The following is a 19,881-nucleotide window of genomic DNA, read 5'->3' as shown; positions in this document are numbered from 1 at the left end:
ATTGTAATGAAATATAAAAATCAAAATTAGTGCAAAAATTCATGATGAACAAAATGCCAACTTCAATATGCTTTTATTGATTTCAGAGAGGAAGGGAGAGGGAGCTAGAAACATCAATGATGAGAGAGAATCATGGATAGCTGCCTCCTGCACGCCCCACACTGGGGATCAAGCGCAGCCACCTTGTGAGCGCTGCCAATATAAAGGAGATCTAGGGCGCTGCTGCCAGCATGGAGCCACTATTTCCAGGCCCAGGCTGTCTCTCCCTGGACTTCTTGTTATATGAGAAAAAAATCAATCCCTATTTCAGAGATTCTCAGCCCAAGGAGGCCTTTAGAAATGTGGGAAGGTGTTTGGGGTTGTTACAATGACTAGGAGCAGCACTGGACTAGGTGAGGTGAATGAGGCACTTGCCTTGGGTATAAAATTTAAAGGGCACCCCAAAACTCAGTACTCAAGCCAGATAATATTGTAATGAAATATAAAAATCAAAATTAGTGCAAAAATTCATGATGAACAAAATGCCAACTTCAATATGCTTTTATTGATTTCAGAGAGGAAGGGAGAGGGAGCTAGAAACATCAATGATGAGAGAGAATCATGGATAGCTGCCTCCTGCACGCCCCACACTGGGGATCAAGCCTGCAACCCATGCATGTGCCCTGACTGGGAATCAAACTGTGGTTCATAGGTCGATGCTCAACCATTGAGCCATGCCGCCGGGAAAAATGCCAACATTTTAAAGACAGGATCAGTGCTATGCTTAGCTATATTAGAGCCTGAGGCAAAAAGAAAAAATAAGTAATACTGATTCCATCTTTACTTAACATTTGGCATCATGGATATTTTTGCATTAATTTTGATGTTTTAAATCACCTTGCTCTAGGGCCAGCCCTAAGTGGGAGGTGCTGCTGCTATTAGGTTGCTGGGGGCCAACTAGGATTTTACATCCTGCAGTGTGGGAAGGGCAACTGGAACTGGAGAGAATGTTCTACCTAAAATGCCAATTGAGAAACACAGTTTTACTTGATTAAAACTCCTGGCATTGGCAGAATTATGCAAACACCCAAACATAATTTTGCCTGATAACACACCCACCTTCCAAAGACTATTTTATTAATTTCATTTAAATACAAATAAGCACCTATTCACTCACACCAATTAGTTGCAGTCATCATCCCAGCACCTCCACAAGGAAGGAGCAAATCTGGATTTGTTCTTATTCTATGAATGAGGAATTGTTTACAAGAAGTGGGCCAGGTGCCAGGGTCCTGAGGTTGTGTGCTGAAGGCCCTGGAACTGTCAGGTAATGTTAACCTTAAAAATACATTAGCCAGTTATTTTACCAGTAAAAATGAGTTTGTTCAGAAATGGCAGAGCAATTGCAATTTGGGACGTGTAAAGTATGGGAAACCATAGGCAAGTCCAGAGATCAAAGGAGGGGAGTGTTGCCTTATAGAGACAGAGAAGAAAGTTGGGAGGGGAGGTTATAAGTAAAAGTCCACTGGAGGAGAGTGAGACTTCAGGGGGAAGACGGCTTCTTTTTGGCTGAATTGTGGCATTTCTCATTGGCTGGGTTGTTGCTGGGCAAGGAGAAAAATCTTCCTTTTTCCTGCTGGAGTAATAAAGTGAGCCTCTTCCTATTGGGGAGTACAAAGTATGCTTCTTCAGGCTGGAGTCTGCAGAAGGCGGTGTGTGACCGTGAGAGGGCTCCCTCCAGATCAGCGGTTCTCAACCTGTGGGTCGCGACCCCTTTGGGGGTCGAACGACCCTTTCACAGGGGTCGCCTAAGACCATCGGAAAACACATATATAATTCCATATTGTTTTTGTGATTAATCACGATGCTTTAATCATGTTCAATGTGTAACAATGAAATTGGGGGTCACCACAATATGAGGAACTGTATTAAAGGGTCGCGGCATTAGGAAGGTTGAGAACCACTGCTCCAGGGCTTCCCAACTCTGATGATTTTAAAGGAGGTTTTCTTTATTTTCACATAGCTAACTAACGGTAATTGTGGCTTAGTCACTTTATCTCTCTGAGCCTCATTTTTCTTGACTGTAATGTGAAGTTTGGCTAGCTGATTACGAACGACATTTACCACTAGCAGCCTATGCCTATGACTAAAAGCAAATTCATTTCATCCTAGAACTGAGCCCAGACCCTGGATCTCCTGGCCTGGGGCTCTTTCTAATTACACCAGGCACCTATTGCTTCATTATTAATTTAAATTTGGCATTTCATAGTTTATGATATGCCGTTCTTGCTATTGTATATGATCTATCATTAGATGCTGTTGTAAAAAGTCAGACTAGTTAGAAATTTTCAAATGACAATGTTTTTATGTGACTTTTATCTACATGTTAAGTAGCATTTACATCGACTCTACAATTATGCTCTCATTTCTTTTCATTTTTCAATGGGTCCTATTTAGCCTAATTTGTTTGCTATTTTGCAAATGACTCTATTATAGTAAGTGGCAGGATAAAGGTTGATCCTATGGGATATGAATGCATTTAAGAATGATATTTTATTTTTCCATCTATTATGAACATAATTATAATCAAACCTACTGACCACAGAAATAGAATTTTAATAACTTTGTATTCATTGGTATTGAGCTTATGGTGAGCTGATTATTTATGTAGTACTGTATGAATCTCTATGCTTTGAACAATATAAAGATAAAATTTAAAGTATAATTTGATCTCTTAGGTCACCTTGATTTTTTTTTAATTGAATGAGTTGGTTTATTACTCATTGCAGTGAGGGAAAACACACACCCTTAGTAACCACAGGATGTCTAAGTGAGCAGGTATTAGAAAAGGTTTACCTATAGCAGGGGTCCTCAAACTACGGCCCGCGGGCCACATGCAGCCCGCCGAAAACATTTGTTTTTTACTTCAAAATAAGATATGTGCAGTGTGCATAGGAATTTGTTTATAGTTTTTTTTTAAACTATAGTCTGGCCCTCCAACGGTCTGAGGGACAGTGAACTGGCCCCCTGTTTAAAAAGTTTGAGGACCCCTGACCTATAGGATTGGGGCTTGTGTTATGTAATTTTGGGGAGGGCTTAAGGAAGGGGGGCCTTGCTCTGGATTGGTTGCTATTAAGAAACAGGGGTACTTCTCTGATTGTGTATCAATAAAACTCACTTGTAATATAGACTAGAGGCCTGGTGCACGAATTTGTGCACGGGTGAGGTCTGGCCTGCCCACCCCGATGGGGGCCCATTGGGCTGGGCTGGCAGCGGGGGGGGGGTAGGGGTTGTGTGTGGTTGACTGGCTGGCCCTGCCCCCAGTCGGAGTGTTGGGGGCTGATCAAGGGCAGGGCCAGCTGGGAGGAGGGGCCGAGGGTGGTTGGCCAGCTGGGGGGAGGGGCTGTGGGCAGTTGGCTAGTGGGCCCTGCTCCCGATTGGGGTTGGGGGACCAATCAGGGGCTGGGCTGGCTGGGGGGGGGCGATTGGGGACTGGATCAGGCCGATTTGCTACCACAGTGCACATCATAGCCACCAGTTGTTTTGGTTGTTCCGCCGTTCTGGTCATGGCTTTTATATATATACTAGAGGCCCAGTGCATGAATTCATGCATGGTGGGGTCCCTCGGCCTGGCTGGTGATTGAGGCCTTTCGGGGCCGGCTGGGTAGGGGGAGGAACCCTGGGAGGTTGGCCTGCTGGCCCCCCAATCAGGGGCTATTGCAGGGGGCGGCTGGCAGTGGGGAAGGACCATGGGAGGTTGGCTGGCAGGCCAGGGAAATGGGCCGCAGGAGGTTGGCTGTGGGAACGCACTGACCACCAAGGTACAGTTCCTGCATTGAGCATCTGCCCCCTGGTGGTCAGTTCGTGTCATACCGACTGGCCAACTGGTCATTCCAGTCGTAACGGTCACTTAGGCTTATATATATAGACTAGAGCAGCAGTTGCCAACCTTTCGGACCTCATGGACCACTGGTTGCCGACCACTGGACTAGAGCAAAGCTACAGCTATAATTGGGAAAGAAGCAGCTGTCACTCCTCTGAGCTAGGAGAGGGGGATGTTTGACATTTTATGGCTTAGACAGTGTTCATGTTCAGTCTGTGTTCAGATGTGGTTACGGAGTGGTCTTGTTTTTGTTTTGATCCATCGTGGTCACAGACTGGCCCTGTCGGAGGTTGGTGTTCTATGAAAGTATTCATATGCAACAGGAGAATACCAAAGCTTTCCTGTAGCTGCCAGCCCAACATGTAGCAACACCAAGGCCAGCTGATAGTGCCAAGTGGGCTCCTGAATGTCAGGGGCTACTTTTCTCTTTCTCACCCCAAACCAGCCAAAATTTTAAATTTTTCTACAGGGGGATCAAGGAGCAATCAAGTACATTAGAATTACATATGACTAGCAAAGAAAAATACATGAATATGGATTCCTGAAGTTTTGCCTGAAGCCAATTAGGAATGTTATAAAATACAAGAGACCTGGTGCACAAAAATTCATGTATTCATGGGGGTCCCTCAGCCCGGCCTGCACCCTCTCACAATCTGGGATCCCTTGGGTAGGGTTCCTAGGCCTCGCCTGAGATCAGGGCCTATTGGGGCTTTCCTTCCCCCTTCTGCAGGCAGCTGGCCCCACCCCCACCACTGCCACTGCTTACCACCTGTGCAGCGCTGCCCCCCCCCCACCCCTGCCACCAGTGGCTTCCCTCTGCAGGTGACAGGTGTGGGGTGCGATGGCTTGGCTGGCCTGGGCCTCCCTCTGGTGGTGATCGCTGGCTGGCCACACAGCTGCCACAGAGTCGCTGCCGGTGGCTTAGGCCTCCCTCTTTCTTTGCTGGGGGGTAGGGCCAACCCTGCAAGGGGCCATCTGCCTACCTGATTGCCCCTAACCGCTGGTCTGCCTGCCTGATCACCCCTAACCACTCTGCCTGCCTGCCTGATCGCCCCTAACTGCTTGCTTGGGGGCGGAGCCAGCCCGGCGAGGGGCCATCTGCCTATCTGATCACCCCTAACCACTTGCTTGGGGGCAGGGCCAGCCTGGTGCAGGGCCGTCTGCCTATCCGGTGCCTCTAACCGCTGGCCTGCCTACCTTATCGCCCCTAACCACTTGCCTGCCTGCCTGATCACCCCTAACCACTGGTCTGTCTGCCTGATCATCCCTAATCACTCTGTCTGCCTGTCTGATCACCCCTAACTGCTTGGTTGGGGGCGGAGCCAGCCCAGTGAGGGGCCTTGGTGGTTCTGGTCTCTGGTCATTCTGGTTGTTATGCTTAATGTGGCTGGTCTTTTATTATATAGGATAATCAGATTATTAAAGAAGATAGAGTTCTTCCCTCTTTTTTAAAACCTGGAGTTCAGTAATTTTAAGACCCTGCCCTCAGGCCAAACATTAGCCCAAAGTTAAAATTGTCTTTTTGAGCTTAAACTTGAGTAGATATCACTACATACCCATTAGGATGTATATAATTTTAAAAGACTGTCAAATACTAAGTGTTGGCAAGAATGTGGAAAAACTGGAACTTTCATACATTCCTGATAGGAATGTAAAATGATACTGATATTTTGGCAGTTTTTTAAATAGTTAAAAATGTAATGTTTACAACATGACTCAGTAGTTCCACTCCTACATATCTTTCTAAGAGAAATTAAAATATATATTCACATAAAACTTCATAGCATCATTATTCATAATAGTCCCAAACAGGGAACAACCCAGTGTCTATCAACTGATGAATGGATAAACAAAATGTGTTATAGCCACGTAATGGAAATTATTCAGCAATGAGAAGCAACTATGGTATATATTACAACATGGGCAAGCCCCAAAAACATATCAAGTGAAAGAAAGCAGATAAAGAAGACTTCGTATTGTATGATTCCATCTATCTGAAATCCTAGAAAAGGCAAATACATCAGAGAAAGCAGATCTGTAGTTGCCTAGGGCTGGCAGCGGGAGAGGGAAATTTTAGGGGGCGATGGAAATGGCCTAAATTGGATTGTGACTGTATAAATTTATGAAAAGTTGAACTGTATACTTACAAGAGGTAAATCTTATGCTATATTAATTGTAGTTTAATATATTAGTTTACTAGGACTGCCGCCATAGACTGGGTGCCTTAAACCACAGAAATTTATTTGCTTACAGTTCTGGAGGTTGGGAGTCTAAGATCAAGGTGCTGGCAGGTTGGTTTCGCGTAAGGCCTCTCTCCTTGGCTTGCAGATGGCTGCCCTCTTGCTACCTCTTCACATGGTTGTCCTTTGTGCACACTGACTAGTTTTTGAGCATAAAATATTTGTTATTTGCAACATTTTAGTTCACAAATTGGAACTAATCGTTGCTATTTGATTTGTGACTTATAGGTTAGATTGATTTATATTATGTTTTGGATTTTTAATCTATAGGGTAATGTTTATTTATGTACTTTCCTCTTCTAAATTCAGACCAGATGCAAGTTTATTGGAAACATTAAAAAATTATTTGCCTTCCTCAATTTTGTATTTGCAGGATTCTGCCCTATAGTAAGCTTACTCCTTTGATGGTGGGTGAGAGTTCCTATGTACTCTTTTTTCAGCTTTCCCCAATGATAACATAGTATATAACCATAGTGCATTATCAAAGCCAGGAAATCTATATTGGTATACTACTAAACTTGCAGACATTATTTGAATTTCACCTAAGGATATGTTTATTGATTTTAGAAAGAGGAAAGGAGAGAGAGAGAGAGGGACACTGATGTGAAAGAGATACATGTATTGGTTGCCTCTCATATGCTCCCTGACTGGGAACTGAACCTGCAACTTAGGTATGTACCCTGACTTGGAATGAAACCCACAATCTTTTAATATACAGGATGATGCTCTAACCAACTGAGCCATCTGGCCAGGGCTATAGTTCTATGAAATTTTATTATATGTATAGACTTGTGTGACAACCACCACAGTCAGGTTACAGAATATTTGTATTCCTTTAGGATTTTATTATTTGAGTCTTTATTTGAATCAACTTTATTGTGGTAAACCTTATTTTAATTTTTCAAATCAACTTTACTGAGGTGTAATTTATGCATGAATGTGCCCATTTTAAGCGTACGGTTTCATGAGTTCTGACAGACGTGTCCATCACCACCCCAGACACCATATAGAATATACCTCTACCATCCAGAAAGTTCCCTCATGCCCCCTTTCCTTCAGCCCTCTGCCATGGCTGTGACTTTGATCATCATAGATTAGTTTGCCTGTTTTGAACTTCATATAAATGAAATCTTACAGTCTATATTCTCTTGCATCTAGCTCACTGTTTCGGATTTAAGATTTGAGGCACAGGTTTTATAACATGTATGTATATATGCAAAGTGCAGCCAATTCAGGTAATAATACACCATAGCGGATTTCTGGGTATTTGTATAATTATTTTCCATCCTCTGGATTCATATCCCTTTATTTTTAAACATGCTGGTTTTATTTTTTCAAATAAATTACTCTCCTAAACCCCTTCAGAGATTTTTAAACATTTAAAGATGTTAGAATTGTCCATATTCTTCTACTTATTTTAATTCTGACCTTCCACTTGAATACCTGTTTTGACTGTGAAATTCATTGTGCTGTTTAGTGTGTAATAGTTCTTTTACTGAAGAGGATTCTCTAGGGACACACGTCATCATCACAAGCCATTCATCAGAGGTATAAGTAATGGAGGGAGCGTGGTGGTTTATTCTAGGACATCAGAAATGGGGGGCAGCGGGGAGGGCATGAATGCGACAGTATTCAAAGGGAGGCAGACATGTTTATCTCCATTCTTCTTTCAAAGTTTTCCACCCTCTCCTCCTCAATCTCTCACCCTCCTTATTCCATTCCCCCATTCCCCGTCCATTCTTTTTTTTTTTTTTTTTAAATCCTCATCTGAGGATATTTTTTTCCATTGATTTTTAGAGAGAATGGAGGGGAGAGGGAGAGACAGAGAGAAATACTGACGTGAGAGAGACACTTAAATTGGTTGCCTCCGGCATGCCCCTGACCAGGGCCAGGCCTGCAACTGAGGTATGTGCCTTGACTGGAATTGAACCCGGGACCCTTCAGTCCACAGGCCGATGCTCTATCTATTGAGCCAAATCTGCTAGGGCTTCCCCTTAAATTCTTTTGTTCTTTTCTCTATTTATTTTTTCTCTTTTACTGGGCTTGTCTGTCTCTTCATCTTCATTATCTTTACTTTCTCTACTTTTTCTTCCTCTGGTTCAGGCCTGGCAATTGCTGACTTCAACTGTTCGAAGAGTATCACCATCATCATTATCATTATTGTTATTACTCGTGGCCCGGGGCACGAAATTTGTGCACATTAAAAGGGAATTAATTAGAGGAAATATTTTAATATTGCTATTTGCCCTTTCTCTATAATAGAAGTGTCAGAGATGAAAGAAAATTAATAAAATGTATATGAAAATCTCCCTCCTGTCAGAGTCTGGGGTGCGCCATAGGACCCAGAATCAAGTCCCCACCCACCCGTGCATGCCTCAAAATCACTTGAGACCCAGACCCGGCTGGCTCCACCCCCAGCCCTGGTGCCAGGGTGGGGGGCACAGCCTTAGGTCCCTGGCCTGACCTCAGATCCCCCAGCCCTGGTGCCAGGGTGGGGGACATGGCCTCAGGTCCCCCTGGCGGGGGCGCGGCCTCAGGTCCCCCGACCCAGCCTCAGGTCCCCCCACCCCCACGCGAGGGTGTGATGACCATTTGCATATTAGCTCTTTATTATATAGGATTACCAGGGTTTTCCCCTTCCCTTTGCCCTTAGTGTTGGGTGTTTCCCCAAATATAGTGTTGAACTATGTGTACAGTGGCTGGGGTATACCTTGGAGACATGGTCCTCCTGCAGCACCCTCCTAATGTATAAATATTTGGTAAATTTCATATATATTACCAAATATTTTCCTGTATATTTTATATTATAGGCGTTTTATCTGTTGTATCTTTAACGTTTGAATATTCAGTTTTCTCTATTCAGTTTATGAAACTCTATGATTGGCAACTGGCAATTGGTGATTTCTGTTGGGTAGAATAACTCCCCCTTTCTAGTCCTAATTAATTTTCCAGGAAGTCTGATTTTAAGCAGTGGGTCTAAATCTCTTCTCTCAGTAATATCAAGTGTTTTTTAACGGCATTGCTCAATAGATTCTACAAGGATGTAAAAAGACTATATTGTGGTTTTGACAATATTTTTAAGCTTCCAGCTTTGTATCCAACACTGATTTATATGTTATTCAGTAGTGTTATACGTTCATTTTCTCTCCAAAGCTCTGTTATATATGTATATATAATTTTCTTAATCCTTTAAATGGTACTGTACTGTCCTGTGGTTAGCAAGTACTGATTTTCTAATTTTGGCTGAAAGGTTAACCAGTGGACAAAGAGTTTAAGTGGTCTGTACCAGTTATATGGTTAATTAGCGATAAAACTAAAAGAAGGCTATTCTAGCATTTTAGCTACATCTTTTCCCCTTTTATGCATTATAAAATCAAATCTTAAGAAGTAGACAAGTAAAAATAAATTCATTCAGTGCTTATACTGTCCATATAAGTGCATTTCATCTTGAACCTTAGGGTTAGTCATGAAAATTTGAGCATGAATTATAGATTAAGGATGATAATAGTTTGTAAAGCAAAAAACTATTTGGAAGTCATCTTTCTATAATTTGTATTTTTTGTCATTCATTTATTCAACTTACCTTACTGACCATCTCTGATGTTCAATAAGCTAAATGAGATTCAGATTTGTAAAAACTGAATTTTCTTAAAATAAGATATGCCTATTTAAAGACAGTATCCATAGGAACACAAATTTATCAAAAAAGAAGTGAGAGACAAAAAGGAGAATTTAGAATGAGATTATAACTTAAAGCATTGATATTTAGATGAGCCTCTCCACCTTCACAATCCCAATTAAAATGACTGCAAACATTTAAAATATGAAGAAACCATATTAGTTAGTGTTGGAGGCCAGGGGTGCTGTTTTCATGCTGCAAACTTTGAAGAATTTCCACCAGATAGAGTGCAGATGGAATCGTATTGGAGAAATATACCAAAACCAATTTTCAATTTCATTTTCTAATAAGGTGACAAGAATTGAGTTGGGGGTTAGGATAACCTGTAGGGGCTTCCACTTGGATTACTTTCACAGCTATTGATGGATTAAAAGTGTTACTGGGATAAGTTCTACCGAGGGAAAAGCAGGCCCTACGTTAAGGCCTTTCTCTGATGTGTCAGGCATGCATATGAAGGACTGGCTACATGCGTCCTGTTCCTGGAGTGGCGGACAGGTCAATTGCTATGGAAAATTTTGAAGTTTTTCCTGCAGGGGACTAGCCACGGCCTCAGCTTCCTCCCTACTTCTCTTGACATGCTGTATGTGAATTTCTATCAAGCAGAATAGATGGTGAAGGAAGGGAAGAGAAATTACCTGCCCTATTTTGGGGGAAATACCAGCTTGAATAGACTGCTCTTTGTTCAGTAACCTAAAATAGTATTTAAGAAGCAGAGGAAGAAAAAATATTTCAAAAGTATGTTTCCTACAGGAAAATGAATATGTTTGATAAATTTGCTTTGTGCTTTCTATTGAGTGTAAGGAAGTAACAAAACAAAGTAAGCAGTTAAAGCAGACTCTGAAGTGAAGGCTGGCAGGAGAAAACAGAACAAGAGAATACATTCAGAAGACTGCCGAGGTCGCTTGTGCTGGAAGCACGTGGAAGAGGATGGCACTCACCAGCTTTTTCCTGCACCTACTCAGCTATCTCAGGACCAGCTTGAGGCTGAAGAAAACGAAAGATCCCAGAGATCATTACAGACCCCACCGGTCTCCTGAAGAAAACCTCCCCCATACAGGCACTGGAAAAGCTGGAGACCTCGGTTATGGAAGGATTTTGGAGATGGAGGTGCTGTTCTAGAGATCATGTGGCCCAATATCCACTGCATACGTGCTGAAAGAAAAGTCAGAGTCAAATGAACTGGCTATTCAGATGGCTGCTGAAGGAAAAATTAAGTATGATGCAAATAAGCCCATGGACATGGGCAATAGGATAATCAAGACCTGAGGGGAGTGGGTAGGGGCTGGAAGGAAGGGGGTGGGGGGGGGAAGGGAGGCATCTATAATACTATTAACAATAAAAATGTATTTAAAAAGAAAAAAATAAGGATGCAATTGCTTGACAAGGACAGCCAAAAGACAAGATCATTTACAGCGAGTACACTGACCTGGTTCACAAGGAAGTCATGAATGCAGATGATCCAGACCTGTAAAGAAGCTGCTGAAGAGATAACAGAAAAGACAAGGGCGGGCTTAGAAAAGTCTGTGCCACAGAAGGTTGCTGTGTCCACGCCTGTTGGAGCAGCTGATAAACTGGCTCCTGCTCAGTTTATCCGATACACACCGTTTCAACAAGGAGTGCCTTTCAACTCTAGAGCAAGACAGAGGGTTATTCGGATGGTGGGAATGCAGAGAGCTCCAATGGCGCCTCCAACGTTCAAGAGTAATAAGAAAATTCCCCGGGGACCACCTTCTCCTCCAGCACCTGTCATGCATTCTCCTGCCCCAGTGGTCGGCAAACTGCGGCTCGCGAGCCACATGCGGCTCTTTGGCCCCTTGAGCATGGCTCTTCCACAAAATACCGACTTCTGCGCATGGGCCACGAAGTTTCAATTGCACTGTACGTGCGCGCCCGCACGTGGTATTTTGTGGAAGAGCCACACTCAAGGGGCCAAAGAGCTGCATGTGGCTTGCGAGCCACAGTTTGCCGACCGCTGTTACCCGAAAGATGACTGTGAAGGAATAAGAGTGGAAGATTTCTCCTTCTAGTTCAAATTGGAAAAATGCAAAGGGCTATACAATTTCATTAGGCAAACATCTGGCTGCTGATGGAAGGGGACTGCACACAGTTCATATAAATGAAAAATTTGCCAAACTAGCTGAGGCCATCTACAGTGCTGATTATAAGGCTTGTCAAAATGGGGAAATGCATGCTCAAGTAGACAGACAGCGAAGATTTCTCCTTCTAGTTCAAATTGGAAAAATGCAAAGGGCTATACAATTTCATTAGGCAAACATCTGGCTGCTGATGGAAGGGGACTGCACACAGTTCATATAAATGAAAAATTTGCCAAACTAGCTGAGGCCATCTACAGTGCTGATTATAAGGCTTGTCAAAATGGGGAAATGCATGCTCAAGTAGACAGACAGCAAAAAAAAAAAAAAAAAAGAAATATGAAGAGAAATGGCCCAGAAAGCCAGGGAGAGAAGAGCTGGGATAAAACCCATGTGGAAAAAGAGGATAGGGAGGCATGTGAGAGGGATGAAATCTGACACAATAGGCACAAAGAGAGACAGCATGACTGGAATCTTTCCAGGGCAGCTCCTGAGAAGAAGTCGATACTGCAGAGAAATAAAAATCGAGATATTAGTAAGGTTATCTCATTGCTCCTGGTGTGTCCAGTCCTCGGACTTCCAATGAAGTTCAGTATGACCAAAGGCTGTTCAACTAATCCAAGGGTATGGGCAGTGGTTTTACAAATGGAGAAGACAAAATTTACAATGTTTATGGTCAAGTCTGGAGAGGTGGTAAATATATGCCTTAGAATAGTTGCAGGCCCAGTAAAAATCTGGATAAGGACACATGTGATGACCTAGAAGCCAGAATAAAACCAACAGATTTGTTCCCAATAAGTTTTCTGGTTTGGGTCTTAGGAAAAAAAGGTCGAAAAAGAACAGTTCAGTTTGAGGAAGATCCTTTAGGGTTGGACAAGGTTTTGGAAGAAGCCAAACAACACTGTGGCTCTAAAAGATCCTCAGCAGCTGCCCCAAGAAATATGAGCATGAAGGCAAGAAGAGGGGGAGTAGATACACCTCTCTTCAAAGTGAGTGGATTATTATCCATAACCCCAATGATGCAAGTCATATGGGGGAACACTTTCTAAATGGACCAGCTAAAAACCAAATCTAGGTTTCAAACCCCAGCACGACTTTTTATTATGGGAGAGAGGGAGGATGGAAAATTCTACTCTAAACTATTAAGTTGTTTTTTTTTTTAAGTGGGTTGTGTTTGTGCTTCTCTCACCTTTTGGAATTTATAGAACATGTTGCCCCACAGATGAAATTAAGACCACTTCCTTTTGTTTGACGTTAGCACTTTGAGGTTAAGCATTTGTGTAAGAATGGTTGCTTGCCTGTAAACTTACCCCAAGCACAGTGAGTAGAAGAAGGATGTTCACATGTGGCAACTGTCCTGCCAAATGATGTTTGTCGCTATTGTGCTCTGTTTTAATTTTAAATGGAGAAAATAAGTGCTTGCTTGTTTCAAATAAAAACATTTAGGCAAACATTTAGCCAGTTTTTCTCAGTGGTTAGAGCTTTGGCTGCGGACTGAAGGGCTATGAGTTTGATTCGGGTCAAGGGCACATACCTCTGTTGCAGACTAGATACCAGCCCCAGTCAGGACACATACAGGAGGCAACTAATGGATGTGTTTCTCTCACATCGATGTTTCTCTCTCTATGTCTCTCTCCATCCCTTCTATCTATCCCCGAGTTAAGGGCACATTCAGGAGGCAACCAATTGATGTGTCTCTCTCACATCAATGTTTCTCTCTGTCTCTCTTCCTCTCTTCCACTCTCTCTATAAATCAATGGAAAAGTATCTTTGGGTGAAGATTAACAATAAAATAAAATAAAATAACATAAAATAATAAAATATTGCTGAATGAGACTTTAGGTTAAAAGGCAAACTAGATATTCTCCCCAAATGCAGTGGAAAAGGTCAGATATAAGAGCAATGAGATACTGAAAGGTTGGACAGAGGATAGAATTCTAACCTAAAGAATTAGAAACTAGATTAAAAGCAATGGAGTCAACTAAACATACCACAAGAAAATAATAAAAAACCCCTAACTTTCTCAACTATAAAAACACATAGATCTGCAGATGGAATGCTTAGTATGTACTAGAGAAAATTACAAAAGAAAAGACCAATAATTAGACTTATCCTGGCAAAGAAATTATCAAGCATTCTGACACAAAAAGTAGTGTAACCCCAAAGAATGAGAAGTTGACATCAGATTCTCTGCAATATTAAATGCCAGAATACAATGAAGCACAAATGAAGCCATATCTATTACTTTTAGGGAAAATGTTTGTGAACCAGAAATTCTAGACTCAGCAACAGGAATATATTTTCAGATACATAATTTCTCACAAACATGCCATCTACATATTTTTTTCTGCGAAAGTTGTTTAAAGATGTACTCCAGCCAATTATAAAGCAAATTAAACAGTTCAGCCATGGGAAGTCATGAAATAAAAGGATTAGTGGTGAATAAAGGAAGAAAACTTATAAGTAACTTTCAAATAAATTTTATTTAAAGTTCAAAACAGAATGTAAACACTATAAATGGTTAAAGAATAATGGTTAAAGAATAATACTAATACAATGAATGCCAAATGCAAGATAGGGATATAAAAAGGAGAAGTATTTAGGTAAGTTTTAACATATATTGACTTTTAGAATTAATACTTGAACTGACAAGTCTTTTAAAAATGAAAAGTACCAATCAAGAGAAAAGTTTATCTTTATAGTATCTTTGTCTAGGACCTGTGAATGTTCCTTTAACTCTACTTAATAAACAGATACACTTTGTACTTTTAACTCTATTTTTAGAATGACTATAAGTAAAGCTACACCAGATTATGAACATTGTATGTAAATTGGTGGTGGGATTTTGTAGGATGTTAATCTTCAGTAAGTATGGGCGTGAAGCATGTGCATTTTTAAAAAGTACAGATAATTTGGTATAGTTATATAACCACAATCACAATGGGAAAGATATTAACAAAACAGTGGGTTCTGGGTTGTAGAAATATCCTGCACTTCTTTCTGGGCCTATTTTCATATCTTTGTAAAGCATATGCATTATTTTTACAGTGGGAAAGTAAACTTCGTTACAATAACAATTTCTATAGATACATCAGAGTTACAATTACAGGCAAATTTATGGCATTAAATGCTTTACTCTTTCCCTCTCCCAATGAAAATTAAACTAAGCATTTGATTTAAGCCATTAGAAAAAGCACAAAAAACCCAGACATCTGAGAATTGAAGGGAAAAAAATCTCAAACTTAAAGGCAAAATATTATAAACCAGTAAACAGCATAGATTTGAACAAGAAGTCTAAGAGTTGATTCTTTAAAACAAACAGAATTAGACTCCTAGCTTGTTTGCTCAGGAAAGCAAACAAAAATACACAAAGCAATCCATTTAAATCACAAATTTAGATACACTAAAATGTACAACCTATGCTAATTATGAAGGGAAGTGAATATTATAGTGAGTATTAACTAGCAAAATTGACTCAAAAACAATGCTGGAATTAGTCAATAATATCAGAGAAACCGCCAAAGAGCTACTCCTGTTGTTAAAGTGATTGTCTCTAATGAGGACACATTTGTAATACCTTAACTAATAAAAAAAAAAGATGTTACTCCTAAAAAAAAAAAGTGATTGTCTCTAAGTAGGAGAAGCATGGACTAGTTTTTTCTTCCACTTTGTGCTCTTTAGTAGTCTCAAAAATCTATAATAAACAAGTACTAATTTTAAAGTCAGATATGAATAAACACCAACTGAAAAAAAAAGAAACAACAGCATCCTCCATCTCCCCTCTCTCAAGACAAAGTGGGCAGTTTCTTCCTTTTTAGCTTTAAAGGTAGGAACAGCTGCCTTTCTGAAATTCAAGTCAAGCAAAATATTGACCTGCAGTGAAAGGACTGCCAAGGTTCACAGAGCCTGTTAATGGGCCTGAGATGCCTTGTGCCTCCAGGCTGACTGATGGCCCAGGGACCACTAACAGCAAACAGAATTTCTAGCTCACCGGCTGCCTTCATGCTCGCCGATACCTCCAGAATGGGAGAGTAGACACACCAAGTGCTATACCAAGTGCTTTCTCCATACCAGAAGGTCTTAGTTTTGGAAATGAAAAATACCTTATGTATACATACTCTTTATCTTGTTGAATGTGTTCTTATGCATGCAGCCATGTCTTCACATCCATTTCTTAAATTCCTACTTGGTAATGTCACTTTGTTAGGACCAGATAAATGACACGTAGTCCTCCATGGATCTTATGTAGTGAGAATATAGGTGGCCTTTAATCATCACCTTGCCTTTTGAATTAAAGAAGGGTGCTAGAAATATGATGGTTTATTTCTGTATTCCCTTCGTAATATCGGCCTCCTCATCCAAATATTGTCATTAACTCCCAAGTGTTAATGAAGTCTGTTAGTCATTCACATGTTAATTCAAGAAATCTTTGCTCACTGCCTGCTCTGTTCCAGGCACTATTCTTACATCAGGTATATATGTACAGTGTGCGCAAGACTGACAAGCTTGTAAACTTACAACCTAGTGGGGAAAATAACCAATGAACACATGAATAAACTATCGACAATCTCAGTGTTAAGTGCTGTAATTAAATCAAAACCATAAGCCAAGGATTTTTTTCCTCTCAGATGAGAGGAACACTATAGATTGGTAGTCAGGGAGGGCTTCTCGGTGGAGGAGGCTTTTGAGCTGAGAACCAAATGATATATATTTGGGCCTCATTAAGAATCAGAGCAATTTGAATGAACAGTTGCTATTATATACTGGTTACTAGCAAAGACTTGGAAATAATACAACTTTTGGGAGTTCGGTTCAGATTCAAAACCAGTTTGGCCCCCATCATTCCCAGCTCCTCCACAGCTCCCCTTGGCACATTATGACTATTAACTGACCAATTTTCACCTAAATCAATTTCCTTTTAGATGAAATGCTAGTGCTGGTTTATCTTTAGAAATAAGAAATTGAAAGTTGAACAGTCACTGAACTTACGAATTTAACAACAAACCATATGGATTATAGAACTCCTATCAAAATAAATTTACAGAATAAACAGAACAAATCACCCAGCTCACTTTCAAACGTCAACATTCCTTGCTTTCTTTTTGTATGTTGTAAAGACAAGTAAGAAGGTGATTTAATTCACCAACTGCTCAAAAACCCTGGCTGCAGAGAACAGAAATTTGGCTTAGCAAACTCACACCCAGTGGAAGTCTTTCTTCCTTAATGATTCTGCTGGCACAGTCTGGCTGGGAGGAAAAACCTTGATAAAATCAAGGGGGGACCCCCTTAACCCTCCTCCGGTCCCATTGTACTGCATCCTACCAGCCAGAAGCAGAAGTCTTCTGAAGAGGTTTTGAGGCAGCCATCATGTCCTGCTGTTTTCTGTGCCGATGGGCTTGCTGAACACATCCTTGAGCTGGGCTACAGGCAGAGTTCAAGTCAAGTTTAGGTTGTCAGTTTGTCGGTCTCCTTTTTTTTTTTTTAAAGGAGACTCCTGACGGCGTCCTCTTTGCTTAAAGACTGTAGAGGCGAATGGCGTTCTGCCGCAAGGAGGCTAAGGTGTAGTGGAGTGGCTCCTCCTTGATCTTGGCCATCTCTTGAATTGTATGCAGGGCCATGCCTGGATGGGAGTAGTGGCAATGGCCTTTGGGAACCCCACGAGGAAGGAAGTAGGGTGCATCCGTTTCCACGACAATTCTGCTGATGGGGATCTTTTTCAGAGCATCCCGGGCTTGCCAGGCAGAAGGGTAAGTCAGCACTGCTGTGAAGCCCACAGACATGTTGGGGAAGTACTCCAACAGGGGCTCGATGACTGAGTAGCTGCTAGTGAAGCAGTGCCGATGGATCTTGTAGTCGGGAGGCACGCACTTTTTCATGATGGTCAGCAGATCGTGGTCAGCGTCTCGGCAGTGGATCACCAAGGGCTTCCTGAGAGACACAGCCAGCTGCAGCTGCCTCTCGAAGACCTTGTGCTGCTGCGGGATAGGTGTCGTGCACTTGTAAGAGTAGTCCAAGCCCATTTCCCCAAAAGCTACAGCCTTGGGATGCCGTAAGCCGTGCAAAATATTTCTCTCTAGATAGTCATTGTAGTAACGTGCAAAATGGGGGTGGCAGCCAAAGGCTCCCCAAACCAGATCCTCATTCAACAGCATCTCCCATAGGCCATCCTTCATGGTGCGAGGATCACAGAAATTAGAGATGCAGCCCTGGAATCCCTTAGGGAAGGAATGGCTATATATTTTTCGGAACTTGGCAAAGGTCCCTTTGAAAGACAACTTGGAATACAGCATATCCAAGTGACAATGGGTATCAACGAAACCCTCCTTTAGACTCTGCTCCCAGTAGCTCCTTGCCAGGGAACTGGATACATATCTTCCCCCAGAACATAGTGCCTGCTCTCGGAATATTCCTTTCTCCCTCACCATGGCTTCTGAACTTCTGGCGAAATGAAATGAGTAAGGATTCTGGGGGTAACCTTCCCCTGCTGCCTTCAGGTAGCTGGACCAGTCTGGGGGGCACACTGTAGGGCTGGAGGCATGATTTCTTAAGAAGCTCCAGCTGCTCTTCCCAGCCTGGGATGTATTATTGCTGCTGCCGCCCAGGGAGGGATAGTGAGAAGGCTTTGGACTGCTGGCCCAGTAGCCGGCATAGTTACGTAAAGGAGCGCTGTACAAAGGAGGCTGGGATATGGCATGGTCAGTGGTGAAGGATGAAGGCTTTGGCATTCTTGAGAGACTCAGTGAGCCTTGCCCCTCCTGAGAGAATCTGACTATAGACATGCCATTCACATTAGAGCTGCCCCTTTCTGAAGAGGGGTGCTTAATCACTGCACCCCTTTCATTCTGCTTTTGGAATTCTGAATGAGCGGCACTTTTGCCCAGAAATTTTAAGGCTGTAGAGCCTTTTTCAAAAGTGACTACTCTGGAGGCACCAAGTGGCTTCTCACTGGACTTCTCCTGAGGACATAGAAACACTTTTCTGTCACGAGAGCTGCTCACATTTATCACCATCTTTTCCTTGACCTCTGGCCCTGCCATTTTCTTTTTCTGAGGAACAGAGGTGACAGCACTAGCTGGTCTTTCACCAGAATTGGGATGCTCTCTAGTGCTCGGTTTGGTACTAGTGGCAGCCTCTTCCTTTCCTTTCGGTATTGATTTTACCAAGGTGCTCTGGATAGCTAACCCATAGGTCAGCAAAGAGCCTTGGTATTGCCGTCTACCGTGCCTTTTCCAAGCCTTGTTTGGTTGCTCACTGTCACCATTTTGACTCTCAGCTTTGGCTGCAAATTCAGAGTTCACAGACTGAGAGGAACTGTTTTTGGAATTAGCTTTAAAGCTGTCGGCATCGTCTCGAGAAGCCATTTCTCCTAGAAAGGCGCCGGCAGGGCAGAGCCCTTAGCGGATAGCGCAGCCCTTGGATAGCGCGCGCTTAAGGGGTGGGGGAGGGGCACAGAGGGGGTTCCAGACAGAAGGAACCCAAAGTGCTCCGAATTAGGCAGTCTTTGGAGGCCGCTCCCCCCACGTCTGGGCCTGAGGAATAGGAGGAATTTCCCTGGCAGGATGAGCCCCTGGAAAAACCTCGGCTTGAAGGCCACAAGGTCCTCCTCTGGGCTTTCAGACACTCAGGGCTGCTAGCCTCTTCTGAATGTGAGGCAGAGCTATGAGGTGGCCAGCAGGAGGGGGCCAGGTCACTGGGCTCCCAGAGTCATTTGCGTTTGCTTGGGGACCCTACCTCGGTGCCGTTCCTGTGGTACTTGACTTTGTATGCGTCCGAGGCAACGGACGGGTCCGCGTTCGTTCACCTGCCCATCACAGTTCTCAGTGTTCCAGAAATGTCAAAGGCCTCGCACTGAATTTGTGATTTAGTGCTTAGGAGAAGTCTCAAGGCGGATTTACCGAAGGCTCAGTATGGCGCCCAAGCCCACGATGTGCCTCCGCGATGACTAAGAACATTAAGAACATTCTTCTTCCGGTATGTCAAAGCACATCCGGGACATTAAGGCACTTC

The 19,881-nt window shown here is 42.6% G+C and overlaps 2 protein-coding genes and 1 pseudogene across 2 annotated transcripts in view; 2 read left to right on the top strand and 1 right to left on the bottom strand.

The window, feature by feature from the left end:
* The window catches only part of EFHC2 (EF-hand domain (C-terminal) containing 2), a 155,588-nt gene that overhangs the window by 23,610 nt on the left and 112,097 nt on the right, over positions 1–19,881 (top strand). The window lies entirely within an intron of this gene.
* On the top strand, positions 10,709–12,949 carry LOC102240452 (annotated as a pseudogene).
* Positions 17,388–19,881, bottom strand: part of LOC102240147 (putative deoxyribonuclease TATDN2) — a 7,724-nt gene continuing 5,230 nt past the window's right edge. The window contains exon 2 of the mRNA XM_005871594.1: positions 17,388–19,267. Within this exon, the coding sequence (XP_005871656.1) occupies positions 17,388–19,267 (1,880 nt within the window). The remainder of the gene's footprint in view (positions 19,268–19,881) is intronic.

This window comes from Myotis brandtii, unplaced genomic scaffold, assembly GCF_000412655.1.
Source record: "Myotis brandtii unplaced genomic scaffold, ASM41265v1 scaffold349, whole genome shotgun sequence".
Taxonomy (NCBI): Eukaryota; Metazoa; Chordata; class Mammalia; order Chiroptera; family Vespertilionidae; genus Myotis; species Myotis brandtii.
This window is presented reverse-complemented; position numbering and strand designations above follow the sequence as displayed.